Source organism: Coregonus clupeaformis, unplaced genomic scaffold (assembly GCF_020615455.1).
Source record: "Coregonus clupeaformis isolate EN_2021a unplaced genomic scaffold, ASM2061545v1 scaf0076, whole genome shotgun sequence".
Taxonomy (NCBI): Eukaryota; Metazoa; Chordata; class Actinopteri; order Salmoniformes; family Salmonidae; genus Coregonus; species Coregonus clupeaformis.
The window spans coordinates 274,949-285,147 of record NW_025533531.1 but is presented as its reverse complement, the minus strand read 5'-3'; the positions used below and the strand labels follow the sequence as shown (position 1 = coordinate 285,147).

The following is a 10,199-nucleotide window of genomic DNA, read 5'->3' as shown; positions in this document are numbered from 1 at the left end:
CAGTAATGGTAAACGCTGGGACTAGCCCCTGTCTTTTCTTGTTCGCTGTCTTTTAGTCAGAAAACACTTGGTGAGTCACAGAGGTTGTTTTTGTGTTTTCTGTGCTCCCACATTGATTTAACAAATTTGCGTGTCTAACTTTTGTGCAATTAACTTTTGCGTAATTGCTGCAGGTCTAGTGCAGTGCTCCCTTGTAAAAGAGATCTCCGTCACGATAGGAATCCCTGCTAAAATAAAGGTTAAATTCAATACAAATATGACCAAACATGATAAAAAACTAAGATCTTTTCATTCAAATGTAACGTTTATTGAACATTTATTTCCAAAACAGGGTTGGTTGGTCTTATTGTACAACTGAACATCAACAGCTTCAATCAATAACAAACCCCCCCAAAAAAATTAATTAGAAAACAGTTTTCGATACAGTATGAAACTATCGAAAACAGGAAAAACTAAATACTAAGTTAAAAAAAAAAAAAATCTATATGGTTTTCAAGTTTTGATAATTACAGCATCTTCAAAGGATAAAAAGTATTGCTATTTTCTATTGGTTGAGATGCATCCATAATACAGAATGCTTAATTCCTATTGGTCAAGAAGCAACCATAAGACAGTGCTTCATTTCTATTGGTCGAGATGCACAATACAGAATACCAGCACCATAATAAAGAGTGTTCACCGAACAAGCCATCTTTTTAACAAAAAACGAATAAACGTTTATTCTTTCCACCGTATAGATATTATTTCAAAAGTTCTACCCAATCCACACCATAGTAAAAGTTCATAACAGTTCTTAAAAGTTAATTTCCTGGTATACATACGCTATCGGTCGAAAGGTTGGACACGCCTACTCATTCAAGGGTTTTTCTTTATTTAACATTTGTTATATATTGTAGAATAATAGTGAAGACATCAAATATATGAAATAACACATATGGAATAATGTAGTAACCAAAAAAGTGTTAAACAAATCAAAATATATTTTATACTTGAGATTCTTCAAATAGCCACCCTTAGCCTTGATGACAGCCCAGTGAGCAAACTTGGTTGAAAATACGTATTTCTAACATCTTTTCAACCAAAAATACGTATTTCCAACATATTTTCAACCACTTTTGCTCCCCAGGGTGCTTACTTGATTGTTATAGATGTTCCACAATGGGTTCTTCCTCTTGTTCTCCCATCAAGGGAACTTAGAAAGTGTTTTTGTGTTGCTGTGTATCTTGGTGAGCTCCTGGCAGTGTCTCCATGGTGATCTGGAAGGAGATTCTTGCAGGGCTAGTCTGGTCAGAACTGTTCTTTACTGGTTTGTACTGGTCTGGATTGGTCTTGGCTGGCTTGGACTTGTCTTGGCTGGTCTGGACTGGTCTTTACTGGTTTGGACTGGTCTTTACTGGGCTGGACTGGTCAGGGCTGGACTGATCAGGGCTGGACTGGTATGGACTGGTCTTGGCTGGATGTGACTTTTTGTTGTTGTGGCGTCTTACCAACCTTGCCTTCCTCCTCCTTACACCAACTGTAGAGAGTAAAAGACAGGTGGGAGGAAAAGTAGTGGAACAGGAAGAAGAGAGTTAAAGACAGGTAGGAAGAAAAGTAGTGGAACAGGAAGAAGAGAGTTAAAGACAGGTAGGAAGAAAAGTAGTAGAACAGGAAGATGAGAGTTAAAGGAATAATAAGAGTATGACAGAAAGATAAATGGAAAGAGAAAAAAGAGAGATACAGAGATGGAGAGGTAGAGATGGAGAGGTAGAGATGGAGAGGTAGAGATGGAGAGGTAGAGATGGAGAGGTAGAGATGGAGAGGTAGAGATGGAGAGGTAGAGATGGAGAGGTAGAGATGGAGAGGTAGAGATACAGAAATGGACTTAGTGACTGTCTGCATATTGTTGACTTAGTGACTGTTTGCATATTGTTGACTTGGTGACTGTTTGCATATTGTCTTACAGTGCTGATACCAATCATTTGACAGGTTGTTTTTGATCAGTGTTAAGTAGGGCTGTTGACGAACCTGTTGATGAATGAGTTATAATTTCACTGGTGTGTGTGTGTGTGTGTGTGTGTGTGTGTGTCTGTAGTTACCAGGAGCTCTTTTGGCCGGGGCCCCCATACTACCTCCACCTGTAGAGAGAGAAAACCATCACAGAGAGAGAGAGAACCATCACAGAGAGAGAGAACCATCACAGAGAGAGAGAACCATCACAGAGAGAGAGAACCATCACAGAGAGAGAGAACCATCACTTAGAGAGAGAACCATCACAGAGAGAGAGAGAACCATCACAGAGAGAGAGAACCATCACAGAGAGAGAGAACCATTACTCACAGAGAGAGAGAGAGAGAGAGAGAGAGAGAGAGAGAGAGAGAGAGAGAGAGAGAGAGAGAGAGAGAGAGAGAGAGAGAGAGAGAGAGAGAGAGAGAGAGAGAGAGAGAGAGAGAGAGAGAGAGAGAGAGAGAGAACAAACCATCACTCAAATGGAACATGCAGCCTAACACATAATCATTGTAAAGTATTCATCCCCGTGACGTTTTTCCTGTTTTGTTGCATTACAATCTGTAATTGAAATAGATTTTTATTTGGATTATTTCATGTAGTGGACATACACAAAATAGTCAAAATTGGTGAAATGAAATGAAAAAAAATAACAATTCACCCCCTTTGCAATGAAGCCCCTAAATAAGATCTGGTGCAACCAATTACCTTCAGAAGTCACATAATTAGTTAAATAAAGTCCACCTGTGTGCAATCTAAGTGTCACATGATCTGTCACATGATCTCAGTATATACATTTAAACTCAGTTTTTCACAATTCCTGACATTTAATCCTAGTAAATATTGGCTGTCTTAGGTCAGTTAGGATCACCACTTTATTTTAGGAATGTGAAATGTCAGAATAATAGTATAGAGAATTATTTATTTCAGCTTTTATTTCTTTCATCACATTCCCAGTGGGTCAGAAGTTTACATACACTCAATTAGTACTTGGTAGCATTGCCTTTAACTTGTTTAACTTGGGTAAAACATTTCAGATAGCCTTCCACAAGCGTCCCACAATAAGTTGGGTTTATAGGCCTTCTTGCTTGCACATGCTTTTTCAGTTCTGCCCACACATTTTCTATATGATTGAGGTCAGGGCTTTGTGATGGCCACTCCAATACCTTGACTTTGTTGTCCTTAAGCCATTTTGCCACAACTTTGGAAGAATGCTTGGGGTCATTGTCCATTTGGAAGACCCATTTGCGACCAAGCCTTAACTTCCTGACTGATGTCTTGAGATGTTGCTTCAATATATCCACATCATTTTCCTTCCTCATGATGCCATCTATTTTGTGAAGTACACCATTCCTTCCTGCAGCAAAGCACCCCCACAGCATGATGCTGCCACTCCCGTGCTTCACAGTTGGGATGGTGTTCTTCGGTTTGCAAGCCTTCCCTTTTTTCCTCCAAACATAACGATGGTCATTATGGCCAAACAGTTCTATTTTTGTTTCATCAGACCAGAGGACATTTCTCCAAAAAGTACGATCTTTGTCCCCATGTGCAGTTGCAAACTGTAGTCTGGGTTTTTTATGGCGGTTTTGGAGCACTGGCTTCTTCCTGGCTGAGCGGCCTTTCAGGTTATGTCGATATAGGACTCGTTTTACTGTGGATATAGAAACATTTGTACCTGTTTCCTCCAGCATCTTCACAGGGTCCTTTGCTGTTGTTCTGGGATTGATTTGCACTTTTTTGCACCAAAGTACGTTCATCTCTAGGAGACAGAATGCGTCTCCTTCCTGAGCGGTATGACGGCTGCGTGGTCCCATGGTGTTTATACTTGCATACTATTGTTTGTACAGATGAACGTGGCACCTTCAGGCGTTTGGAAATTGCTCCCAAGGATGAACCAGACTTGTGGAGGTCTACAATTCTTTTTTCTGAGGTCTTGGCTGATTTCTTTGATTTCCCATGATGTCAAGCAAAGAGGCACTGAGTTTAAGGTAGGCCTTGAAATACATCCACAGGTACACCTCCAATCGACTCAAATGATGTGAATTAGCCTATCAGAAGCTTCTAAAGCCATGACTTTCTGTAATTTCCCAAGCTGTTTAAAGGCACAGTCAACTTAGTGTATGTAAACTTCTGACCCACTGGAATTGTGATACAGTCAATTATAAGTGAAATAATCTGTCTGTAAACAATTGTTGGAAAAATTACTTGTGTCATGCACGAAGTAGATGTCCTAACCGACTTGCCAAAACTATAGTTTGTTAACAAGAAATGTGTGGAGTGGTTGAAAAACAAGTTTTAATGACTCCAACCTAAGTGTATGTAAACTTCCGACTTCAACTGTATACACCTGTTCTGAAAGGCCCCAGAGTCTGCAACACCACTAAGCAAGGGGCACCACCAAGCAAGCGGCACCATGAAGACCAAGGAGCTCTCCAAACATGTCAGGGACAAAGTTGTGGAGAAGTACAGATCAGGGTTATAAAAAAATATCAGAAACTTTGAACATCCCACGGAGCACCATTAAATCCATTATAAAAAAATGGAACGAATGTGGCACCACAACAAACCTGTCAAGAGAGGGCCGCCCACCAAAACTCACGGACCAGGCAAGGAGGGTATTAATCAGAGAGGCAACAAAGAGACCAATGATAACCCTGAAGGAGCTGCAAAGCTCCAAAGCAGAGATTGGAGTATCTCTCCATAGGACCACTTCAAGCCGTACACTCCACAGAGCTGGGCTTTACGGAAAAGTGGCCAGAAAAAAGCCATTGCTTAAAGAACAAAATAAGCAAACACGTTTGGTGATTGCCAAAAGGCATGTGGGAGACTCCCTGAACATATGGAAGAAGGTACTCTGGTAAGATGAGACTAAAATTGAGCTTTTTGGCCATCAAGGAAAACGCTATGTCTGGCGCAAACCCAACACCTCTCATCACCCCGAGAACACCGTCCCCACAGTGAAGCATGGTGGTGGCAGCATCATGCTGTGGGGATGTTTTTCATCGGCAGGGACTTGGAAACTGGTCAGAATTGAAGGAATGATGGATGGCGCTAAATACAGGGAAATTCTTGAGGGAAACCTGTTTCAGTCTTCCAGAGATTTGAGACTGGGACGGAGGTTCACCTTCCAGCAGGATAATGACCCTAAGCATACTGCTAAAGCAACACTCGAGTGGTTTAAGGGGAAACATTGAAATGTCTTGAAATGGCCTAGTCAAAGCCCAGACCTCAATCCAATGGAGAATCTGTGGTATGACTTAAAGATTGCTGTACACCAGTGGAACCCATCCAACTTGAAGGAGCTGGAGCAGTTTTGCCTTGAGGAATGGGCAACAATCCCAGTGGCTAGATGTGCCAAGCTTATAGAGACATACCCCAAGAGACTTGAAGCTGTAATTGCTGTAAAAGGTGGCTCTACAAAGTATTGACTTTGTGGGGTTGAATACTTATGCACGCTCAAGTTTTCATTTTTTTTGTTTCACAAGAAAAATTATTTTGAATCTTCAAAGTGGTAGGCATGTTTTGTAAATCAAATGATACAAACCCCAAAATAATCATTTTTAATTCCAGGTTGTAAGGCAACAAAATAGGAAAAATGCCCAGGGGGGTGAATACATTCGCAAGCCACTGTATACCTTATGCAAGTACCCAATGCAAGAACGCAAGTACTGGAGCTACATAAAACACCTATTTGTGTTGCGAAATATGCATATTTCTGAAGCAAAAGCAAGTTGCAATGCAATGCAGGGAAGACATCCTTCCTAACTGTTATTTCGTGCATGCTTGTGTGTTGTATAAATTAGGCGAAGGTATATGGAATTGTTTTAAGAAGGTTGTACGAAGGATCATTTAGCTATGTGATTTTGCATTTGAAGACAACTTGAAGTATACAAAAGAAATATACCAAAAATATTTCATGAAAATTTTTGTGGGGCCTTACTGCTATTAGCCCCCAAATGCATTGAAGAACAGATTCACAACATGGATCAACAGATAGTCCCGCCCCCAAAAAAAAATCAAAAGGAAGTTTGTTCTGAAGTGTTAATTAGGATTTTGACTGGAAAGATTCTAGGTTCTGACCTTGGATTAGTTTGGTGATCCTCTCTGACTCTTGGTCTTTCATTTCCGGGTTGCCGTGGATGGTGGTGATCTTAGAGAAATCCGGGCCTGCGGGAGGAAACTGGAGCTGTTAGACACAAAATGGCGGATGTATGGATCTACAGATACAGTTTCATACTGTAGAACACAGCTCCCTAACCCTGGTCCTATATCCTAACCCTGGTCCTATGTCCTACTGTAGAATACAGACCCCTAACCCTGGTCCTATACCCTAACCCTGGTCCTATATCCTAACCCTGGTCCTATATCCTACTGTAGAACACAGACCCCTAACCCTGGTCCTATATCCTACTGTAGAATACAGACCCCTAACCATGGTGCTATACCCTAACCCTGGTCCTATATACTACTGTAGAATACAGACCCCTAACCCTGGTCCTATACCCTAACCCTGGTCCTATACCCTAACCCTGGTCCTATACCCTAACCCTGGTCCTATACCCTAACCCTGGTCCTAATCCTACTGTAGAATACAGAATCACAATCCAACATGGAACCTGCCGCCATTTTGGTTCCACCTGTGTTTGACTTTCTTCAGATCTGCAACACTGAAGGGTTAGGGGCTATGGATGGTCTCCGAATCGGGGAAGGCAGTACTAAGCATTAACAACAAGATATTCTAGAGAGAAGAGAGTTCATTTAAGGCGACCCTCAATGATCTGAGGCTCGATGATCTTGGTGACCGTTGTGGATCCGGTTCCACCTTAAGTGCAGCAGCGGAGAGGAGCGGAGAGATGTTGTAGTCATTTAACGACTTAACAACATATACTGACCAGAGAAACAGACTGATAGACAGACTGACAGACAGACTGACAGACAGACTGACAGAAACAGTACAGCAGAGTACAGCAGAAGTGGACCGATCCATTCACAATTCACACTAGGCACCAGACAGACAGACAGACGGATGGACGGACACATACCCACAAACCACCATGTTTCACATTCATATGTGTTCTCTCTCAAACTAATTGACAAAACAGAACATGGACTACAACAGAATATGGACTACAACAGAATATGGACTACGACAGAATATGGACTACGACAGAATATGGACTACAACAGAATATGGACTACAACAGAATATGGACTACAACAGAATATGGACTACAACAGAATATGGACTACAACAGAATATGGACTACGACAGAATATGGACTACACCAGAATATGGACTACAACAGAATATGGACTCCGACAGAATATGGACTACGACAGAATATGGACTACGACAGAATATGGACTACGACAGAATATGGACTACGACAGAATATGGACTACAACAGAATATGGACTACAACAGAATATGGACTACAACAGAATATGGACTACGACAGAATATGGACTACACCAGAATATGGACTACAACAGAATGTGGACTACAACAGAATATGGACTACAACAGAATATGGACTACAACAGAATATGGACTACAACAGAATATGGACTACGACAGAATATGGACTACGACAGAATATGGACTACAACAGAATATGGACTACAACAGAATATGGACTACGACAGAATATGCACTACAACAGAATATGGACTACGACAGAATATGGACTACAACAGAATATGGACTACAACAGAATATGGACTACAACAGAATATGGACTACGACAGAATATGGACTACAACAGAATATGGACTACAACAGAATATGGACTACAACAGAATATGGACTACGACAGAATATGGACTACGACAGAATATGGACTACAACAGAATATGGACTACAACAGAATATGGACTACGACAGAATATGCACTACAACAGAATATGGACTACAACAGAATATGGACTACAACAGAATATGCACTACAACAGAATATGGACTACAACAGAATATGTTGGAAAATAGAGCTTTGATAAATGATTTGTTTAGTGTCTTTTGGGCCAATAGCATGTCTGTCTAGACACGGGGTGGAATCCCAAATGGGGAGGGGGAGGTCAGCCACTATAATGGTCAGCCAGCATCATGGGTTTGGGGTTTTAGGGCTGGGTCTCTGTATAGCACTCTGCTGATGTTAAAAGGGCTTCATAAATACCTTTTGATTGATTGATTGATTTGATTGATGAGTCACAAGTGTTCTAGTGGTAAAATAACACTGTAAAACTGTCTATGGTCTCAATGGTTATGAATACCAATTAAAAATGTGCTCATGAATATTTTGTCATAAACATATCGATGATTTGGCAAGTGTAGGCCACAATTTCCATCAGAGAATATTGCAGACAAAAGTAAAAGTGTACAATAAAATACAGGGAAGTACAGTCAAACAAAACATGTACTTACTGAGACTTTGTCACGCCCTGGCTCTGGGGACTCTTGTATGTTGAGCCAGGGTGTTAGTTTCTTTGTGTAGTGTCTATGTTTCGTTTTCTATGTTCTGTTCTAGGTGATGTGTTTCTATGTTGGCCGGGGTGGTTCTCAATCAGAGGCAACGAGAATCAGCTGTTGCTTGTTGTCTCTGATTGGGAACCATACTTAGGCAGCCTTGTTGTGCACTTGTGTTTTGGTGGGATCTTGTTCCGTGTAGGTTTGTGTATGACCGAGGACTTCACGTATCGTTTTGTTGTTTTTTGTTATTGTTGTAAAGTACCTATTAAAGTATGTACTCATATCACGCTGCGCCTTGGTCCGCTCATTATGACGATAGTGACAGACTTGAAAATGTTTATTTGGCAGATACACCCTAGCATAACATTTTATTGAAAATAATTTTGGCTCCAAATTGCTTCAGAAGTAAAATAAAAACTGATGGAGTATAGACTATATCTCAATAACAGAGTTTTAAAGTAACTGCCCAGTGTTTAAAGATTTCTAATGAAATATGACCTCTAATTACTTACAATATGAGTGAAATAGTTTTCCTTCCAAATATTGGTAATTAAGAATGTTAAAAAGCAGCTTTCTGTGTTGGAATGGTGTGGGCGTACACCGGTCATAAACAAATATTAACGCGAGTTGACCGCTGATTGGCCAGCTCACTCTTCTCTAGACCGCTGATTGGCCAGCTCATCCTCCTCAGGGAGATGACATCATGTTCTATGAGGAAATAGCAAGCATTTTTTAAACAGTGTTTGAGATACAAGTTTGAGATGGGGTTTTTGAATACAAAAAATCTCCAATTTATGTTTTGGCCACAAATACGAGTATAAGATGAGTCAACAACATTATTTGGATATGACTTAACAGTGGTCCTATGTAGCTCAATTGGTAGAGCATGGTGCTTGTAACGCCAGGGTAGTGGGTTCGATCCCCGGTACCACCCATACGTAAAAATGTATGCACACATGACTGTAATTCGCTTTGGATAAAAGCGTCTGCGAAATGGCATATTATTATTATTAACAGTATCTGAACTTTTAAAAGTGAGATTTTCACTGGGCGGTTACTTTAAAGGACACTATTCCTTTGTGAATAAATCTTCTGCTCTTAGCTACAGAGAGCAGGGTGGATCTGCCATTAGCCCTTAATCGTCTACAGGTCACCTCACAGCCAGTAAACAGCGCAGAGAATACCATCCATCTTTTGTCTTCACTTTGGATTGGGTTTACTGCTTTGTTGTCAGGGTTTAGGATCCATATGGATATCTGATTAGCCAAATAGTGATATATATATTTATATATTTATTTATTTATTTATATAATACACAGTTCAATTGTAGGTGTGTGAATGTTATTAACGGCACTTTGGGAACATTTTGAAGTCAAGAATAAATGCCTTAATAACTTTAATGATAACTTTAATTTCCATCTACATTTGTGTCCCTATAAATCATTTTGCCAGGCTAAATATTCACTGTCCTCAAAATGAAAAGTTGCCACACAGGAACAGTATCAGTTTCCATATTATGGGATGCTGGTTACAGAGAGGGGGGAGTGGTAGGAGAGCAGCCATGTTGGATGACGTATACGTGCGGTTGTTGGTCGTTCGTTTGTTCGTTCGTTTGTTTACGTCTCTGAAAGACTAACCTCCCTCCTGAGTTTCTTGATCTCCTACCTCACTCTCCAGAAACTTCTTAACCTTGGACACTTCTAATCATTGGACCTAAACATGGCAAAGTCATCACAGATCCTGCAGT

General features: G+C 40.6%; 1 protein-coding gene across 2 annotated transcripts in view; it reads right to left on the bottom strand.

Moving 5' to 3' along the window:
* Positions 1–992: 992 nt before the first annotated feature.
* LOC121555406 (periostin) overlaps positions 993–10,199 on the bottom strand; it is a 103,885-nt gene continuing 94,678 nt past the window's right edge. For both annotated transcript variants that reach the window (XM_041869235.2, XM_041869236.2), the window contains exons 20-22: positions 6,067–6,153; positions 2,079–2,117; positions 993–1,516 (exon numbers count right to left, since the gene is read on the bottom strand). In XM_041869235.2, coding sequence (XP_041725169.2) covers positions 1,371–1,516; positions 2,079–2,117; positions 6,067–6,153 — 272 coding nt within the window. In that variant the 3' untranslated portion in view covers positions 993–1,370. The remainder of the gene's footprint in view (positions 1,517–2,078; positions 2,118–6,066; positions 6,154–10,199) is intronic.